The 21,226-nt window shown below is 40.2% G+C and overlaps 1 protein-coding gene across 1 annotated transcript in view; it reads left to right on the plus strand.

Moving 5' to 3' along the window:
* LOC117501866 (protein FAM91A1-like) overlaps positions 1–20,320 on the plus strand; it is a 31,472-nt gene extending 11,152 nt beyond the window's left edge. The window contains 14 exon segments of the mRNA XM_034160830.1: positions 3,102–3,214; positions 3,685–3,794; positions 4,134–4,246; positions 4,428–4,514; positions 4,753–4,882; positions 5,163–5,311; positions 5,911–6,045; positions 9,852–9,965; positions 10,153–10,225; positions 15,564–15,710; positions 17,059–17,160; positions 17,993–18,116; positions 18,222–18,291; positions 19,504–20,320. Of these exon segments, the coding sequence (XP_034016721.1) occupies positions 3,102–3,214; positions 3,685–3,794; positions 4,134–4,246; positions 4,428–4,514; positions 4,753–4,882; positions 5,163–5,311; positions 5,911–6,045; positions 9,852–9,965; positions 10,153–10,225; positions 15,564–15,710; positions 17,059–17,160; positions 17,993–18,116; positions 18,222–18,291; positions 19,504–19,689 (1,653 nt within the window). The 3' untranslated portion in view covers positions 19,690–20,320.
* Positions 20,321–21,226: the final 906 nt, after the last annotated feature.

Below are 21,226 nucleotides of genomic sequence, written 5' to 3' on the forward strand. Positions count from 1 at the left end.
GCAACTTTCTGGCTTTAGAAACACTATAAGAAATCAGGAAAAATAATTGTGGCAGTCAGTAACGGTTAATTTTTTAGACCAAGCAGAGGGGAAAAATAATATGGACTCACTCAATTCTGAGGAAATAAATTATGGAATCACCCTGTAAATTTTCATCCCCAAAACTAATACCTGCATCAAATCAGATCTGCTCGTTAGTCTGCATTTAAAAAAGGAGTGATCACACCTTGGAGAGCTTTGCACCAAGTGGACTGACATGATCATGGCTCCACACGAGAGATGTCAATTGAAACAAGGAGAGGATTATCAACTCTTAAAAGAGGGTAAATCAGCACACAATGTTGCAAAAGATGTTGGTTGTTCACAGTCAGCTGTGTCTAAACTCTGGACCAAAGTACAACAACATGCAAGGTTGTTAAAGGCAAACATACTGGTAGACCAAGGAAGACATCAAAGCGTCAAGACAGAAGACTTAAAGCAATATGTCTCAAAAATCGAAAATGCACAACAAAACAAATGAGGAACGATGGGAGGAAAATGGAGTCAACGTCTGTGACCGAACTGTAAGAAACCGCCTAAAGGAAATGGGATTTACATACAGAAAATCTAAACAAAAGCCATTATTAACACCTAAACAGAAAAAAAACAAGGTTACAATGGGCTAAGGAAAAGCAATCGTGGACTGTGGATGACTGGATGAAAGTCATATTCAGTGATGAAATCTCGAATCTGCATTGGGCAAGGTGATGATGCGGAACTTTTGTTTGGTGCCGTTCCAATGAGATTTATAAAGATGACTGCCTGAAGAGAAACATGTAATTTCCACAGTCATTGATGAATATGGGGCTGCAATGTCAGGTAAAGGCACTGGGGAGATGGCTGTCATTACACATCAATAAATGCACAAATTTCCGTTGATATTTTGGACACTTTTCTTATCCCATCATTTAGAAAGGATGTTTGGGATGATGAAATCATTTTTCAAGATGATAATGCATCTTGCCATAGAGCAAAAACTGTGAAAACATTCCTTGCAAAAAGACACATAGGGTCAATGTCATGGCCTGCAAATAGTCCGGATCTTAATCCAATTGAAATCTTTGGTGGAAATTGAAGGAAAATGGTCCATGACAAGGCTCCAACCTGCAAAGCTGATCTGGCAACAGCAATCAGAGAAAGTTGGAGCCAGATTGAGGAAGAGTACTGTTTGTCACTCATTAAGTCCATGCCTCAGAGACTGCAAGCTGTTATAAAAGCCAGAGGTGGTGCAACAAAATGCTCTTTTGTTTTTCATGATTCCATAATTTTTTCCTCAGAATTGAGTGATTCCTTTTTTTTTCCCCTCTGCTTGGTCTAAAAAAGTAACCATTACTGACTGCCACAATTTTTTTTTCCTGATTTCTTATAGTGTTTCTTAAAGCCAGAAAGTTGCCATTTGAAATTACTTTAGTTTTGTGTCATGTCTGTGATCTGCTTTTTTTCTACAAAATTAAACAACTGAACGAACATCCTCCGAGGCCGGTGATTCCATAATTTTTGCCAGGGTTGTAGTAGGTACATTGTTTTCCAAAGTAATATCAGTATTAAATGTGTATATCTTTGTAAGATATTCATATTATCATGTTTTAATTACAGTCGTGTTTTGGCACGGTTGTCTTTATTGTTGGAGTCTTAGTATGTATAGTCTGTGATCATAGCCAGTTCAAATGAAATTATGTCCAAAGCGATGCAAGAAACTTGGCATATTATGCAGCCTAGTAAGTAATATTGCTGTACAGTATTTATTTGTCTGTTTCTTTGGGAAACATGGACAGTCCTGCACGATGGTGTTGTGTACACACAAAAACCCCTTTGTTTCAGATTATATCCAGCATGCTCAGTGATACTACCACAGAGCTGAACAGGATCATTCCCACTGAATAGATGCTTGAATTTGACCTAGTTTCCTCTATTCAACTCTATGTTCAAATGCAGATCCAAACTTCCTTTGAGTGCTTCGACCTCCAGCATGAACTTTCCTGTCTTTCAGTCTCATGGCTTCACTGCTGCTGAAAATCAGTACTTAAGAGAAGTGGCTGAGGGCAGCAGCATCAACAACTTGAGATGTCTGAGAGGTTTCTCTGTGCAGAACTTCTTTTTTTTTTTTTTTTTTTTCCTCTCCCCATCCTCTCACATTAAACTTTTTCTGTTGTAATTATCACCTCTCTGAGTCACTTGAGGGGTAAAAATTTTGCTTCTTTTGATGTAAGTGGATGGCTGAGCATTGACCTCAGGTTCCACCTGACAGGCATTAAGGGTGTGAATGTAATCAAGGCCACTGTATTGGACCGAGCTCCCTCACAAATCTGAATATAACAGTTGATAAATACATAAATTCAATGGGGGGAAAACAAAACCAAGCAAGACAACAGGTGATCTGGACATGTAGGTATAGAAAGTAAATAAGGGTTACCTTGAATACCTTTGTAAACCTTTCGGTTACCCTGCAGTCAGCAGACTTGAAGCTTTTGGTAAAGGCTACAGGGCATCAGTATTCAAGTATTTGGCTTAAACGTTGCAGTGAAACATGATTTACAATACTGTAACGTTTGTAATAGAATTATCTTTCTTTTCTTTTTTTTATATACATGCATCAAATGCTTTTTTGTAAGCTGGCGGTGGTTTCTCTTAATTTCAATTATTATTATTTTTTTATAATTTTTAAATTAAAGCCCAAAATGACAATAAAACTCAATTTATTTAATTAACATTTTGACTGAATATTTAGTAAAGTCTTGCTGACAGAATCATGCAAACTTGTTGTTGTTATTGCATTACAAAAGTGCAAGTAAACAACAAATGAGTATTACCATTACCTGATTATTCCCAGTGATTATTGTGGTCATGTCAATATGTTCATGGTCCAATACGTAACTAACATTCCTCAGAATTTGACTGTGATGATGGAGTCTTTCCCCATCAGTGATGGATATCCAGGAATAAGCACTGGCAACCAATGGGCCTGATGGCCAATATAGAAATTATATCGTCTTCTGTGTAATGATGTCAAATGTGTTGTTTTTTCTGGGAAATCATTTCACCATGTTTCTGCTGTTTATCAGAACGCTGTGTCCATGTACTGTCGCCTTGGCTTCGCTGTAAAGAAAGGTCAGGTGTTTAGCTCAGACCAGCTCCATCCAACCTGGAAGAATGCTCCATCTGTCAACAGACTCAAGTATGTGCCACGTAGCTCTTCAGCTATTTGATAGCTTCTATTCATACATTGTATTCACGGAGGAACAACAGCATGCTGTAGCTGCACAGCGCCATCTGTTAAACCATGGCAGCCCAGTAACTGATAATATAAGCTACATTTAGTAATATTTGATGCCTGTTTCTATGATTACTTGAGCTAGAAATACAGAGTTTTATGAAATGTTCTTTTCAGTGCTAAAGTTACTTGAGTAAAACTGGCGTGCATTTTATTTGCAATGACAAAAAATAAAATCTTTCATCCAATTCAACTCTGAGAATCCATCATCCATTTTTAAATGAAATCTCAGTTTCTTCTTCAGTACTGATAAAATCCTCTGCAAGGAGGTACATTATCTTTAAAACCTGTCACTGTTTTACAAAGTTGAGTGGTGATGTTATTGTCCTTCTATTAGTTGTTGCGGCAATTTATAGTCTGTGTTGTGCTTTTAGGAGCACTATGGACCCCCAGAAGATGCTGTTGTCTTGGGAGCAGGGTAGTCCTGTCATGGAAGGCGGCTCCTCAGCTACAGACACAGACACTACCAGTCTGGAAGACCAAGGTGTTCTCATCAAGCTTGATACACAAACACAGGCTGCAATTATGCAAATAATGCACATTCTGTATGGACTATACGAGTATGTGTAGAAATAAAGCTGTCATTGTCATTCTGTTAAGTGTCTGACAAAGTTGAGTGTATTCACATTTAAAATTCAAGTATTTGAGAAGATGACCCAGTGTTTCAGACATTCACAGGCTTATTGGATATTCAGCTTGAATATTATTTACATAATTCTTGAGGGGTTTTTTTCAGTGGGTGAAGGATATTTCAACCAAACTATCATAATACCTGTTACTACACAGAATTATTAATGCGGCTGTTTTGTGTGTTGTTCTGCAGCAGACACAGGCAGCGTTAGCAGCCTGAGCATCCCGGCTGCACCCACAAAGAGGATCGCCTTCCTCTTTGACTCCACTCTTACTGCCTTCCTCATGATGGGCAACCTGTCTCCGGTTAGTAATAGCAACATAAAAAAACAAACTTTAAATTTAAATTTACCTTCAGGATTTTTGGTCAGATTGCAGGGTCTAAGAATAATTTGTGTTATGTGGTAGAAGACGAGAAGAAGACTAAAGAAGCTTTCCGACGTAAATGAGGCATAATTGACTTCTGTGTTTTTAATTTTCATGGCAGAACCTGAAGAGTCACGCAGTGACCATGTTTGAGGTGGGAAAGCTGTCTGATGAGACGTTGGACAGCTTCCTGGCTGAGTTGGAGAAGGTGAGATTAGCTTTTTGCCTTCAGCTTGCACCTTTATTTTTTGTAGAGGTTGCCATCGCGTATCTGGTAGTAATCCAAGTGAGGATTCAGTACAGGTTTTACGCTGGACAAACCTGAATACTGTATTATCCCCAAATATTTGACCATCTTGTGATTTATAGCTCGTTTACTAACTCCACTGTGTCGCTGCAGTCACACGTGGTGCTTTAATCTATGTCCTCATTTCTGCACCTCGCAGGTGGAGAGTACTGCAGAGGGCGAGGCGCAGCGTTACTTTGACCACGCTCTGACCCTGAAAAACACCATCCTCTTTCTGCGCTACAATAAAGAACTCACTCAGGACCAGGGACCTGATATTCCTAATATAGGTAACTCCTGAACATATCTACACTCGTTCTGTTAGGGAGCTGGCTGGTCCAGTTTGGTTTCTGTATTTACTGGTCATTAGCTGGTGATAGTCATCACTATGTCCCCGATGTTGACAAAACTTTAAAAAATGTTTCAGATTTGCTTTGAAAACTGAAGAGAAAAATGCAAAATGCCTCATCATCAGTTATATTTAATTCCTAGCCTGCTGTTTAATGTTTCTTTTTTTTTTTTTTTTTTTTTTTTTTTTTGCTTGCTTGCACATTTTTAATCACTCTGTAGGTTTCCCCTTGGACATGCTGCGGTGTGAGAGCCTTCTGGGTTTGGATCAGGCCACCTGCAGCCGTGTCCTCAACAAGAATTACAAGCTGCTGGTGTCGATGGCGCCACTTAGTAACGAAATCAGGCCAATCAGCAGCTGCACGCCACAGGTATGAGCTGTTAGGCTGGAGGGGGGGAGGACAGGTGATCTGGGCGGCACACTGGAATGTCCTGTGAATTTGAGACCTGCCCCCTCCCCAACCTAACGCGGGCTGTTGGTGTGCATGTTTTCTGTTTGCTTTGACCTTTCACGATGTGTGCGCTTGTGTGCCCAGAGTGATTTGTGGCTGCATGTGTTTGCTTTCTGAGCCTGCAGTTGCCCCTATCAACAGGATTACAGAAAGGGGGGGGTCGGTTGTCACTGTTGTGGCAACACTCCAGCTTTTTAGCTGAACACATACAAAAAGGCAAAAAGTTGAGTTCTTGTGTCAATCACGCTGGTGTTTATTCTCACACCACTGGAGCTGAGTGAAGTGGAATTTAATGAATTGGTTTCTTTGTTTTCTTCTGTTTGTCAGACAGAAGAACAACACAGCGTGTAGGCCCCAAAATCTTAGATAGGGGAGAAAAAAGAAGAAACATTTACATATTGTGAAATGACATGGGCAAAAATGTCTTTATTGGGATGTGAACCTGCATATCCTTTAGATCCACTCCTGTACACATGTTCATGTGTTCCTGTGTGTGATTTTTGTGTTTCTCACTGCAGCACATTGGCCCAGCTATCCCTGAAGTGAGCTCCATCTGGTTCAAACTGTACATGTACCATGTGACCGGCCAAGGCCCGCCGTCTCTACTGCTCTCCAAAGGCAGCCGGCTCCGCAAACTGCCGGACATATTTCAGGTTAGTCCAGTCTAATACTTAACAAAATAATGCAGGTTGCAGATAAAGATCTAAAAACATGAACCTCTTTCATGGCAGGAAAGAAAAGTCAAATGCACGAAGACTATCACCAAACTTTTGTGTGTAAAGGCCCGGTCCCACTGGGGAGAGGATTAATTGCGCAAGAATTGAGTATACAAATTTCAGGCGTTCGTTCCCGTCCGCAACAAAATTGGCCAAAAATGACAAATTCCTCAGTATGAATTATGGATATATTAATAATGTATGACGAACAGTCATGGATGTATGACGCATGTATTGAGGAAACGGATTGGACGCATTGCGATTATCATGGACATATTACGGAAGTATTGAGAATGAATTGCACACCTGTTGCGGAAACAGCAGTTGTATTGCGCATGCGCGGCATCTGCATTGCGGTCATAAAAGAAGCGCACTCGGGCCTTTCGGCATCACTATTCACACCAACACCACAGCCTCTGGACCAGTTGCTGGACTTGAACACGTTGATTGGTATGTTGTTGGATGGCATCAACTATCACACTACGTCTTTGGGGATCCATAACTACATCTGTACGTCTCCACAGCTGGACTGGCAATGACTCGCAAGTATGTCGATTTCTGCCACATTTATATAGTGCTTTGGGTTTACGTGAAGTGTTTATGAATTCGCAACTTGTCCTCAAAGCAGACGTAATACAAACGCTTTATTCGTGGCCAGTCTGTATGCAGTCGCTACAACTTATTTTAGTTCGTGATGTGGACATGATAGGCACGCGATATATCCGTTTTACACACTGTCCCAGTCTGCTGCCAAGTCGCAATACTCCGTCAGTTGCGGATATCAGCGAATATACAGCGCATAAATTAAGTATGTATTGCATATGTAAGGCGGATGTCATCCACAACCAAAATTTTGTCCAGCTCAAAAATCCTGGCAACGGGAAAAACGTGTCTCTGCGGATAATTGCTGACGTGTGCGGATGTCGGCCGACTCATACAAGTATGTTTCATAAACCAATTTTGTGCGCAATTCATATGCAAATCTTCCTAAACACGAGTGGGACCGGGCCTTTAACAGACGCTAACAGTATAATTAATGTTACAGTATGAGGCACAAAGAACTCAAGAGTAAACTGGTTCTTTTCATGACTGAACAGACAAAAACACATGGTCAGAGCTAAACCTATGTACATTAACCTCTGTAAATGTAATTAAACATTTTAAAATTCTTATACACTTTTAAAACATTATAGTTGACCTTACTTTAGCCTAGCTGGCCTCCTCACTGCTGTTCTGGCCATCACGCATTCCAAACAAGTGGAGTGCCTAGTACACTGAAGGTTATATTCTGTTTATCTTTCGGCTTGAGAGCATGATTTATTAATTTCACTTGTTGTTCAAAACACAGCATTTTCTTTTCATTCAGATCTTATTTTTCTTGTTTTATGGTGACTGGCATCTAGCTTATTGGTGCATTATTGGCCCCTTCTGCACCAGAGTGTGAATGACAGTATCTTCCAGATCAGCAACAGTGTCATCTTGTGAGTAGACTGTGCCATCTTGTGGTCATAGAAAATAATGCAGTATTTTTTCATATGTACAGTGCATCTGGAAAACATTCACAGCGCTTCACTTTTTCCACATTTTGTAATGTTACAGCCTTATTTCAAAATGGAGTAAATTATTTTTTTCCCCCTCAAAATTTTCCTCACAACACCCCATAACAACAAGATTAAAAAAGTTTTATTTGAAATTTTTTGCAAATTTATTAAAAATAAAAAACTAATAAACCACATGTACATAAGTATTCACACCCTTTGCTTACTGTTGATGCACCTTTAGCAGTAATTACAAACTCATGTCTTCTTGAATATGATGCCACAAGCTTGGTGCACCTATCTTTGGGCAGTTTTGCCCATTCCTCTTTGCAGCACCTCTCAAGCTCCATCAGGTTGGATGGGGAGCATCAGTGCGCAGCCATTTTCAGATCTCTCCAGAGATGTTTAATCGGATTGAGGACTGGACTCTGGCTGGACCACTCTAGGACATTCACAGAGTTGTCCTGAAGCCACTCCTGTGATATCCTTTCTGTGTGTTTAGGGTCGTTGTCCTGATGAAAGATGAACCGTCACCCCAGTCTCAGGTCAAGGGTGCTCTGGAGCAGGTTTTCATCCAGGATATCTCTGTACATTGTGCATTCATCTTTCCCTCAATCCTGACTAAACATCCTCACAGCATGATGCTGCCACCACCATGCTTCCCTGTAGGGATGGTGCCTGGTTTCCTCCAAACATGACGCCTGGCATTCACACCAAAGAGTTCAATCTTTGTCCCATCAGATTTTGTTTCTCATGGTCTGAGAGTCCTTCAGGTGCCTTTTGTCAAACTCCAGGTGGGCTGCCATGTACCTTTTACTAAGGATTGTCTTCCATCTGGCCACTCTACCATACAGACCTGATTGGTGGATTGCTGCAGAGATGGTTGTCTTTCTGGAAGGTTCTTCTCTCTCCACAGAAAAATGCTGGAGCTCTGACAGAGTGACCATCGGGGTCACCTCCCTGACTAAGGCCCTTCTCACCTGATCGCTCAGTTTAAACAGGCGGTCAGCTCTAGGAAGAGTCCTAGTGGATCCGAATGTCTTCCATTTACAGATGATGGAGGCCACTGTGCTCATTGGACCTTCAAAACAGCAGAATGTTTCTGTATCCTTCCTCAGATTTGTGGCCTATGATGATCCTGTCTCTGAAGTCTACAGACAGTTCCTTAGACTTCATGCTTGGTTTGTGCTCTGACATGCACTGTCAGCTGTTGGACCTTATATGTAGACAGGTGTGTGTCTTTCCAAATCATGTCCAACCAACTGAATTTACCCCAGGTGGACTCCATTTAAGCTGTAGAAACATCTCAAGGATGATCAGTGGAAACAGGATGCACCTGAGCTCACTTTTGAGCTTCATGGCAAAGGCTGTGAATACTTATGTACGTGTGATTTTATGTTTTTTTTTTTTCCTCAATACATTTGCAAAAATCTAAAACAAAGCAAAAAAAAACCCCTTCTTTTTTCATATTGTTATTATGGGATATTGTGTGTAGAATTTTGATGGAAAAAAATAGAATTTCATACATTTTGGAATAAGACTGTAACATAACAAAATGGGAAAATGAAGCGCTGTGAATACTTTCCAGATGCACCGTGAATTGTTTCATGATATCAATAGCAGGACTAGTGAAACTAGTAAAAATAATTTGAGATTTATAATCTGGAATATGTGCTGTATATCAAAATCAGCGCATTAAACTTTTTACATTTTCCTCCTCCAAGGCTTCCTGTTAGTCTTGGGATTTCTAAGATATCCTGGGAATTTGATTTGGAGAAAGTATGCAAAGAATTTGATGCAGTTAATTCTCAGAGGGAGACGGGTAATAAATATCACAATATTATGTAAATGGGTCAATTCACAGCATGCATTGTCCTACTTGTTTTCAAAGTTTTATTCACATTTTCTGGGTCTAAATATCTTTAAAAAGACTACTTATTCTATATCACTTTTCACACTTGAACCTAACATGCAACAAACTGGAAGTGGATAATAGTTTATGCAGAATGTCGGAGTGGGAGATCTGTGCGAAAGTCATAGCATGTAAAAAAAAAATAAAGACCAGGGTGACAGTTCTTCCATTCGTAACCTAAATTGAATAATTCTGTAATGTAAACATCACAGGTATTATTAAGGCGAACGCCTGTGGTGCACGGCACAGTCCTGACATGAGTTGGCGATTATGGAAAAATGATTGTGTTTCAGGTATATGACAGGTTGTTGATCACTTCCTGGGGTCATGACCCTGGAGTCGTCCCTACCTCTAATGTGCTGGCCATGCTCAACGATGCCCTCACACACTCTGCTGTACTCATTCAGGTACACGCTCACACACACCAGCTTGTCGTGCTCGGTTTGCGACAGTGTGCTTTCTCATCTGTTTGGCTCAGCTTTATAATGAACAATACTGTAAAAGTCTGTGAACATGAGCCACAGCTGTGTTCACTTTGCATTTTCAAAAAGCACAGAAAATCTCATTGTGTGTGTGCGTGTGTGTGACACATAGGGTCATGGGATGCACGGGCATGGAGAAACGGTTCACATCCCATTCCCCTTCGATGAGGAGGATCTCAAGGGAGGTGAGCTGAAAATCTATGTTCAGTATTTGTTGTCACTGTTATTATCGAGTAAGTCTTTAGTTTTCAGTGTGACTCATGTAACATATGTTTAAAAATTTTGTGTAATTCTGTCGACATCCTTTTGATCTTTTTTCCACATTAGTTACAAGGGAATTACTCATTTTTTAATCGTAATAACAGATTAAATTGATTTAACAATTTGTGATATCTTGGGTGGTGACCAAATGGTTGGTGCACCTGGTTTCAGTCCGCAAGGATCCCGGTTCAAACCCCACCCATGCCACATTCTCCATGTAATGTGGAGTTGCGTCAGAAAGGGCATCCAGCGTAAAATTTGTGCCAAGATGCAGATCCACCTCAGATTTGCTGTGGCGACCCCAAGTGCAAACAGGGAAGCAGCCAAAGGGACTTACTTTTTGACATCTTGCACTAATTCATATACCCTGTAAAGTACAGTGAGTTGATACACATATAGATGAGTCCATCCTTTACAGGATTTTTACGAAAAAATAATTACCATTGCGTATCTTGCAAAATTAAATGGGCAAATAATGAGGATAAACTTATTAAAATTTGGTTAATTTGATGCACCATATTAGGGGTTGACCGATATTCAGCATTTATGCGGATATCGGTATCGGCCATTTATACAGGCTGATATGAGTTGTTTTTTTTTTTTTTTGCATTACTGCATATAGCGACTCACTGGTTGCCAAGTTCTTCTTTCAAGCACTGTGCACTGCAGAGAGACAGAGAGACTGCTTGCAGCTGTGTGTTGCAAGCAGTGTCTCTCGCCATCTGAGTAAAGGACAAAACTTCATCAAAATCCTTCATTAAATAATCCACGGCTCCTGCTGTGTCCACAGCTGGTGTTACATTCAGAAATTAATGGTTTATTTTACACATTAAAAGCTTCGTGTTTCCAAAAAGCTCTGCGTTTCCTCAACAGGGGAAAACACAGAGACGGTGTTTGAATCGAGGGGAGGGGAGGGGTGAGAGTAGAGGGGACTGAGGAGGGGGAAGCATGTGAGCGACAGCGGGGGTGGGGGGGGGGTGGTGGGGGTGGTGGGGGGAGTTGGACTCATTTTTTGCATATAAACAAAAGCTAATAGTTTTCATGGAACATGTTTAAACTGTATAAACTGCTTACTGTTGACAGACATTCACGTGATCATTTGTGTGAACAGTGGATTATAGCGGCTTCTACACACTCACTAGAGCAGCGGCGCAACTTAACGATCATGAATGATCATCTTCAGTTCATAGTCTCACTTAGTAAAAATCTGTGATTCAGAAAGTTTTCATTCAGGTTTTATTCTTTAAAAAGCAGGTTTAGCATAATGAAATTATTAGTCCATGTTCAAATCAGACAATTATTTATTTTTTTTAAAGTAATGCAATCACACTCAAAAATGTTGAAAGAATAAAAGCTGTCAAGTTGACAGGAAAAACTCTGCCTGACTGGATTAAAGTACCTTTTGTGAATTTACATTTGCACTCTGTCATGGTAGCTTTTATTCAGTGAGGCAGAGATCGCTATCAGACAATTTAACACCGCGAGATAGTTTTGAAGAAGAGAGCAAATGCCATGCCCATCAAATATTAATATGGTTTTAACCTTTTAACTCTTATTTATGACCTACGCATAACATAAAATGACATGAAATAACAGAAATAAGGACATTTGCATCATTTAAGTTAAATTGCCTCAGGTTGTGGCTCTTACAGTGGATTACAAAACATTAGAAATCTTACTTTAAGTTATTTTGCTTCACATAGACCAATTGATGTCTGAGAAGTACCGATCATACAGAGCAAATTATTTACTTCAGGCACTGAGGGGCCATTAGCCTGACCACTCTCTTAAAATATAAGTCGCTGCTGGTTTGTAGCAAAGTCCCGCCCACAACCGTGCTTGCTTTGTTCGGCCCCCGTCACACTAAGGAAATGTATGAGAAACTGATTTTATATGTTCGTGTTTGTTTTTGTCTAACGAAAGTAGTTTTCCCATCTGCATAATGTGTACCTTGTCAGCTGATGTCAACCACATCTGTCTGAAAGTTTTGGCGTGTTCAAACCTTTAAGCGGATATCAGGCGGAAAACTTTGTCACTGCTTCTGCCTTTTTGTGCCGTTTGGTCCTCTGCATGTCATTTATTTTTCCTGCTGTTGTCCACCTGTTTATTCTGGCATTTTGATTGGTCAAAAATCCAGCAAGCGGAGAAACGACTGACACAGTAAGTGCAGCTCACTGTCTGGAAGAAATAGACAGCGTGCTCTCTTTCTCTCTCTTTGTCTCTTGCTCTCAGCGAGGTGATGCAACAGAACTGTTGGAGTGAGGAAATACAACCCCAATTCCAATAAAGTTGGGACGTTGTGTAAAATGTAAATAAAAACAGAATACAATGATTTGCAAATCCTCTTCAACCTATATTCAATTGAATACACCACAAAGACAAGATATTTAATGTTCAAACTGATAAACTTTATTGTTTTTGTGCAAATATTTGCTCATTTAGAAATGCATGCCTGCAGCACATTTCAAAAAAGCTGGGACAGTGGCAACAAAAGCCTGGGAAAGTTGATGAATGCTCAAAGAACACCTGTTTGCAACATTCCACAGGTGAACAGGTTAATTGGAAACAGGTGAGTGTCATGATTGGGTATAAAAGGAGCATCCCCAAATGACTCAGCCGTTCACAAGCAAAGAGCGGGTGATCACCACTTTGTGAAGAACTGCAATTTAGGGATTCCATCATCTACAGCATAGGTGTCAAACTGATTACAGAAAGGGCCAAGAGGGTGCAGGTTTTCTTTGTAGCCACCAACTCCACGAGGTGATTTCACTGATGAACTCTTCCCATCTGCTCAAAGTGATTATCAGTGAAATTACCTGCTGGAGTTGGTGGCTACAAAGAAAATCTGCACCCTCTTGGCCCTTTCTGGAATCAGTTTGACACCTATGATCTACAGTCTATAATATAATCAGAAGATTCAGAGAATCTGGAGAACTTTGGCCTCGGCTAGCGCCTAGCAGCTGACTTAGAACTGGTGCGACCAGGGGAATCCAACTGTTTAATTAAAACATTGAATGTTGAAAGGTTGAAAGGTTCTGTCAATTAAACATATACTGCAAAATATTTAAAGAAAGTTTTGTGTTGAGTGTGTTATACTAAATTTTAACACCTTTTTGGCACTTTTTACTGCAAGCAAATATCGACCTCAAATATCTGTATCACCCTCCAAACCTTACCGATAGTCGGTATCGGTATCTACCCATAAAATTCATATCGGTCAACCCCTACACCAGATCAGTCCAAAAAGAAGCTTTGATTTGCCTATGTAACATCCCATTGATGTGTCTGCCACTTACTACATGATTTGTGGATGATAGTGATGATGGATTAGGAGCAGGTGTGGTTGTCAGTGAGAGACACTATCACCTCACAGAAACATACTAAATCAGACGTAAACTGTTGCTTTCTGATTATTCAGCAGTGGTTACATTACGAGTCAAATCTCAAGTCCCCACTGTTTAGGTCCAAGTCAGAAGAGTCAGAGTCATGTCTCCAAAACCTGAATAAGAGGTGAATCTTGAGTCCAAATCACTAAAAAAGCATCTGAGTCAGGTCTCCAAACCTTAGTCAAGTCTTAAATCTCCAGTTTAGGAATCCAAGTCACTAAAGAAGAATCTGAGTCGAGTCTCCAGTACCTGAATCACAGTCCTCAAAACAATGTATGAGTCGAGTTCTAGAAAGGCCCCAGTTTTTTCTAACAGAAATGACACAGCTGTTGTCTTTTTAAATGTGCAGTAGCACACATGCTGCTTAGATGGGATCAATATGAATTACTTTGACATTCTGAATAGTAAAAATAAATAAATAAATAAATCTGTGATTTATTAAATTTATTTAAGATGACTGTACTTAAGCAAACTGTGAATAATTATGCTGCATTCTGCCGTGTTGCCCCCGCCTGCTGCATCTTATTGCGAACGTGCCCGATTAATATCTTATGCCAAATTATTTGGGACTGTTTAAGAGCCATATAGTCTATAAATGTGGAATGGTTTATAGAAGGGGGTGATATATAATATTTCAGTAGGCCACTGAAGTTTTTTTTAGGGGGAGATATATTGTCCAAACAGACAAAAATTACATTGTTTTTTTTTAATCCAAAGATCCCTTTGGTCGGAAAATTACGGCCCTTTTTAGGATGGTGGTTAAAGGGGCCAAAACAGTGACATAGTCAAAATGTGGATTTTGACCTTTGAATATCTTTGTGCGCCCTCAGTAAGCCTCATTGATCTTATGGTATATGAATGTATACCATACCACCTTGCCTCATTAACCCTCGAGGCAAAAAGCCTTCCTGATATCTTTATCCTGAATAGCAGAGATATAGAGGAACATAATAAAACAAGTTTCACTGAAATCCATAGGGGGCGCACTGAGATATGAGGGTCCCAAATGTAGCCCAAAATGCCAAAAGTTGTGACTTGAAGCACCACCTATAGGCGGCGCCCTCAGTTAGCCTTGCTAAATTGGAGAACTCCATCCATACATTCATATACTATAAGATCAGTGAGGCTTACCGAGGGGGCAAAAATATATTCAAAGGTCAAAATCCACATTTTGACTATGTCACTGTTTTGGTCCCTTTAACACCTACCCTACAAAGGGCTGTAATTTTCCTCCCGAAGGGATTTTTGGATAAAAAACGTAATTTTTGTCCATTTGGACAATACATCTTCCCCTAAAAAAAAACTTCAGTGGCCTACTGAAACATGATATATCACCACCCATTTGAAAGTTACAGATTTCGGCTCTTAAAAAAATAAAGGCCCTCATCTAAAACCTCGTCCGAGTCCAGGACTCATGTAGTACCACTCTGCTCTTAGATGCATGTATTAAATGGAAGTGCCTTCATCACTCACTTGTTACTTTCAGAATACTTATTTTTGTTATTATTTCACATAGATAAAATACAAATAATGAATGTTTGCGTTCAATGGTACGAATATTTTATGAGGTGAAAGCTGGAACAGATTTCACCAAATTAAATATTCGTTCCATTGAAAGAATGTAAAAACATTCATTATTTGTTTTATATAACAGCTAAAATAGATCCTTGTCATTTTATATTATATTAATTTACAAACAACAGAAAAGGAACTTACATTTATCTGAGTTGAACTCCTCTTTCCAGATTCTTAGTCCGATCCCTCGTTCTAACACATTTAAAATTACGTCCTCAAGAGGAGTGCATTTTTTTTTTTTTACCTTTCATATACATGAGGTTATGACATCCTTCCTCATCATGGTTTCTTTCTTGTTTAGAGTTTTCCTACTCCAACATGTGTGTGCACAAGGCGCTCAGGAAGCTAAAGGATCACGTGGATCTGGAGCATCAGTGTGGCTACATCACCATGCTCAACTCAAACAACAGGCACCGCCGCAGAGCCAGCGACAGCGGCGAATGCAGGGGTAGGATATACACTCAGTCCTCACTGCTGCTGTGTTTAAGCTCCTGAGAGACAAATTACTGAATTAGTAACAAAGTTTCTGGTCTTCTTTGATACTGATGGTGTCAGTTGGATCGGATTGCTTGCAATCCGGTTTAATTGGGCTGTTTGTGTAATTGTGTTCTTTATTGTTACAGCTTTTGCTGATGACTATGGATTAAACATCCTGAACCTTTTCTTTGACTTTTTTTAGTTGTGCTGATTACAGATTTTCATTTAATTTTGTAGATGTGAGCGTTAACTGTGCAGGATTTAAGAGACAAAAACACCTGAAATGTCATCAGCAAAGAGGAATGATTGAATTAATGGGCATATCTGTCTGTCTGTCCGTGATGATATCTTCAAAAATCATACAGCAGATTTAATCAAACTTGGTGGATAAACTGAGTTGCCTTCTCACAACGCAGGTCATGTCAAAGTCATAGGTTTATGGTCAGGGTCAGTACCTAAAGTACATTAATGCCCATATCAAAAAAAAAAAAAAAAGATAAGATATTGAAAAACAGTTTTCTAGATAGATCTCTCAAATGACATCATCATCGACATCAGACCTCTGATGTCAAGGTGGTATGGTGAAAAATCTGTAGCAAAGTATATTTTAAATATCTGAAAGTATACCATTAGTAAGTTAAAAAAAAAATCTATATGCATACATACATACACACACGGGGCGATTGAGAAGTTTTGAATCTGAATGAAACATGAATGAAAGAAATTAATGAAAAACCAGCATTTCTCATCATTGCACCCAGTGAGTCAAAATTTTCACACATTCAGAATGAAAAGATGGAGAACTATGGCCTGCTTTTTCTGGGTCAGGCTCAAAGCTTCTCAGTCACCCCTTTTCGTGTGTTTGAAAACATGGGACTTGGTCTTGGTCCAAGGGGACTGTGGTAGTTCATTTGTGGTGAGAACTTAAAGTGAACCAATGTGTTAAATATCTAAACCAAATGAACAAACGTGTAACAATGAATCATGTGTTGACTTGGGATACAAACATACCACTGTGATGTTTTTTGTTTTATTTTTCCAGTCCCTCAGACCACAATGCACAGCTTGTGGAAATGACAAAAAAAAGTATTCAGTAAAGTACTACAGAGAAGCGCTTTCACTGCTCTAACATTTATACATTTTGCATTATTTGTGAATGGCTGAGACTGAAAAGCAGCTAATCAAACCTGTGACAGTATTTACAAATATTAAACCGGTATATCTCTATAATCGAGGTGTAATGAGATTACCAAAAGCACATCGTCAGTACTTTATTGTAGATTTGAGTTTTTTTATTTATTTTTTTGTTCCTGTTGAAGGAGACACTCATCTCGGCGGAGGCCTGGACACCAGCGGCAGTACAGAATCTTTTGAGCTGGTGACAGAAGAGAACAACGGCGAAGGGAAAGGAAAGCCCGACAGTACGTTTCTTTTCACTCAGTTTTAAGAATATTTAATTTGAATAGTTTAGAGGTGGAAGGGTCAAGAGATGGCAGTGAGAGAGCATAAAGGTGCCTTGACATATGCACGAATTTGATCTGCGCACTGGTATGCAATCTGCCGTGCCAGAGAGTAAACTTGTTGTAAACCATTTTGCAAACTGTGCACGACTTCCTACGAGTGCGCAAAGAAAATTTTGAAATGTTATTTATGTGAACTTCACATTGTGCAAACAATTCAAAAACATTGTGTCAGTGCAAGTCAATGCATCAGCGCAGCGCATCACAGCGGAGCTCATCTGAACAATTATGATGAGATGTTAAATCTATCATATACATAATTTTACAGATACTCATAAGAAGGAATGAAAATGCAGCTGTTTTACCAATCTGTTACAATATAAATATTACAAATAATAAATAAATAACCTTTAATAATATATATATGTATATTAATTACATTATATATAATATATTAATATAATATTTATATATATATTCTAATAAATAACATTTTAGATGATTCCAAATGCGTTCACCTCATGAAGCGCACAAAAACAGCTGCAGCTGAAGAAAATTCCTCTGTGATTCTGGATGCAGTTAGAGGTGGTTTCATCAGCACAAACTCTGAGAGTTTGTGCAGCATCCGGCAGGACACAGCGGGTCACATTGGCACGACGAATTGCGTGGCAGTGTGGGGGTTAAATCCATGCAAGTGTCAAGGTGCCTTAACTGAACCTACTTTGGCTCCACTTGGTGTTGTACCCCCCCCCCCCCCCCATAACTTTTCACTTCCTCACAATCTCTCTTTCAGCCCTTTCATCCGAGGATGAGTGGGTCCCACTCGAGCTTTGCTTCGGCATGCCCCTCTTCAGCTCCGAGCTCAACCGCAGAGTGTGTCGAAAAATCGCCTCACACAAATTGTGCAGCAGTGAGAGGTGAGAAGAAAAACACGTTGGGTGTGCTGACGAACTGCTGTTTCAAACGCTGAGAAGGACGCGTCTTAACAACAGCATCAGACTTTAGCTTTCTTGTCGTTTCAGTCTCCAGGAACTGCTTCACTCGAGCCGAAAGCTTTCTCTGAAAGTGTTGAGCTTCGTTCAGTCATTCCAGGTAAACGCATTGATTTTTTTTTTTTATTGAATTTGTCACAATGAGTCGAGATTGCAAACTGCACAGTTACAGGCCTCCTCTGCTAATGTCATTATCCATTCAAATTTCCGCTCAAGAGGCTGAGCTTCAGCACACACAAGTGACAAACCTGCTGGTGAAGAAGAATAAAAAAAATCAGGCACTACCTTTAAATCACAATGGTAGACTGATTGAAATGTGAGTGAGCATTCGGGAATTCAAGTGGCTCTCATCTCATTACACACGTGTACAAGGATCTGGTCACACAACTTTACTCCCACACACAGCCGTGCTGTGAAGACACTGAGATAGTTAAGCTGTACTCCTGAGAAATGAATTTCATATTTTGGGAGAACTGTATGATTCATCGCTTTTGGTCACCACTGGGGGCAGCAACTCTGAGCCCAGTTCACACCTGAAGCTTGGTTCACATTGGGCTGACTTCTCCTGTGTCTGTCCAGGTGGCTCATGTCCCACACCTTGCTGATTTAACACCAAACCTTTCAGTACCATGTTACAGGGTCAGGTCCATAAGTAGGTGGACGTTTTGTAATTTTGCCTCCTTATATTACTAGTTAGACAGCTTCATGGTGAAGTAACACAATGAAAGAGTTCCTTAAAAAGAAAATGTGATATTTCACCTGCAATTTGTCGGAAGGCACGTGGGAGAGTTGAACCTGAGATTTGATCTGTTTTCTTGCATGATAATGCTTCTCTGTGCCATTCCACCGTGAAGCTGCATAAGTGGTGATGCAACAGACAAAAGTTGCACAGCGCACAGTTTCTCCAGCCACAGAATCCTGTAACTCCTTCAGAGTTGTAATGGGTGTTTTGGTGGCTTCCCTCACGTGTCTGCTTGCACGGTCACTCAGTTTTTGAGAAAAAAACTTACTTCAGAGATTTGCCATACAGTACACACTGTTTGTATTTCTTAGTGATGCCTACAGGCACATCTTGATTGTTTTCCTTTCAGCTGCACTGTGGTGGTACACAGAAGTAAAATGACAAAAATCACCGCTGTTCATTACTTATGGACCTGACTATACGTACGTATGTATGTGGAAGAACTACTCGTGTGCATGAATGAGCAGGCGTACGTAATAAAGTGGCTGCATGTGCTTTTGTGGTTAGAGTTGTAGCTTTAGTAACTGTGTAGCCTTGAAAAATGGCTGTTGTTCTTTGATGTGTCAGCAGGACAGCAGCCAGCCGTCTGACGTGGACAGCTGTGTGTCAAACCCTCTCAGTCAGCCCCCAGCGGAGTCCGGTGTCCCTCTGCCCGCCCTCAACCTCCTGTTCAAGGACGGGCAGCTGAAGGAGTGGAGTGGGCGGGCCCCTCCACCTCTGGATATCTCATCCCTGCAGAAAGACCAGCCCACATAAGCCCCTCCCTAAAACTTCCATATTTGGTTCAGCGGATCGAAATACGTTTTGCAATGCAACCCTGCATTTCCACATCTGATCACAAATTAAAAGGCACACCTTCATAAGCCCTGCCCTCTTTTCCATCAACATCTATTCATGGCGGAAAAAATGGCCCCGCCCAGCATTTTGTCACTTACCTACTGTGCGAGGAACCTGACTCTCTTTCCAACACTTAAACTCACAACCACACTGCTCCTCCGTGTGATTCCTCATCTTTGTAGCAGGGCAGCGTTTGTTTGAGTGGTGCTATAATCTCAGTAAACTGTAGAAATGCAGGTAAACAGTGTAGAACCTAAAACAGAAGCACTGGCTCCCCTTTTCTTCAGCCAGTGGATGTTTTGTGGTCCTCCAGAGCGGACGTGTAAAGTGTTTCATATTACGTAGATGTTTTAAAAATGGCGAGCAGATTAAACGAAGTGTTGGAATCATTTCCTCAAGAGTCGTGTGACGTATGCATTTGAGGACCAAGACTTTGGACCGACCCAGAGTCCAAATATAAACCCCGATGCCTACTCGTGTCGCCTCATGTCGAGTGCTCTGGTGCATGATACTGTCGCACAAGTCATATCGTTAAAATGAAAAAGAAAAAAAAATCCCTCTTGTAATTGATAACGAGGGCATTTATTATTTGCACTTTACAATTCTGTAAACCTGTAGATGGAATAATGTCATTTGAAAAAAAAACAAAAACATTGAAGTAGTGGTGTGCATGTAAATTTACAGGTCATATTCACAACAAGGAAGTGTTAACTCATAGATTCATAGGCAGGTTTGGGCATCAGAAACTCTTTTCCTTCAAAACTCTCTTTTTGTGTTTTTTATTAAGTACAAGAAAACACCAAAGACCATTTTTTCCTTTACAATTTTTGACTGCACTTTTTTTTAAGTTTTGCTGACTCTATTATATGCCAATCACAAACCACCAGGTTTTGAGTTTTAGTTTATTTTGCCTCATTTAAATTCTAAATGATCGATGTGTGTATATTTGGTGAGACAAAATAGTTTTGACAGGATGAAATACTTTGAGCGGTTAGATGCAGTTCTGTGTTTTCTGAGCCGACCCGGCTGCCTGTCTCCGTCTGGATCCTGGATCCAGTCCAGAGTAGGGCACAGCGCCGTTCCCTCTTACACAGTCCTGCTCACTTTCCCAGAGATTCTCTTCACAGTGTTTTGAAAAATTGTGGTCCACAGAGAAGATGTTCCTCTGAGTGGAGTCTGACACGTCTGGAATTTTCAGAGTGGCTCCAGGAACAGACACATTGTGCTTCTATTTTTAAAATTGTGTTTACAAGGCAACCCATTTTCCTGTTTTTTTTTTTTTTCTTTTCTTTTTTTTGACTCACTTGTGGTTCTTGTTTATATCAATATGATGCTGATCTCTGTATGTCAAAAGACTGAAATGAGGTCCTCTTGAAGCATGACGACTGTGTTGAAGCTGTTGTGTGTGTGTGTGTCTGTCTGTCTGTCTGTCTCTGTGTGTGTCTGTGCTCACTTG

The sequence above is a fragment of the Thalassophryne amazonica genome, chromosome 20 (assembly GCF_902500255.1).
Source record: "Thalassophryne amazonica chromosome 20, fThaAma1.1, whole genome shotgun sequence".
In the NCBI taxonomy this organism is placed as follows: Eukaryota; Metazoa; Chordata; class Actinopteri; order Batrachoidiformes; family Batrachoididae; genus Thalassophryne; species Thalassophryne amazonica.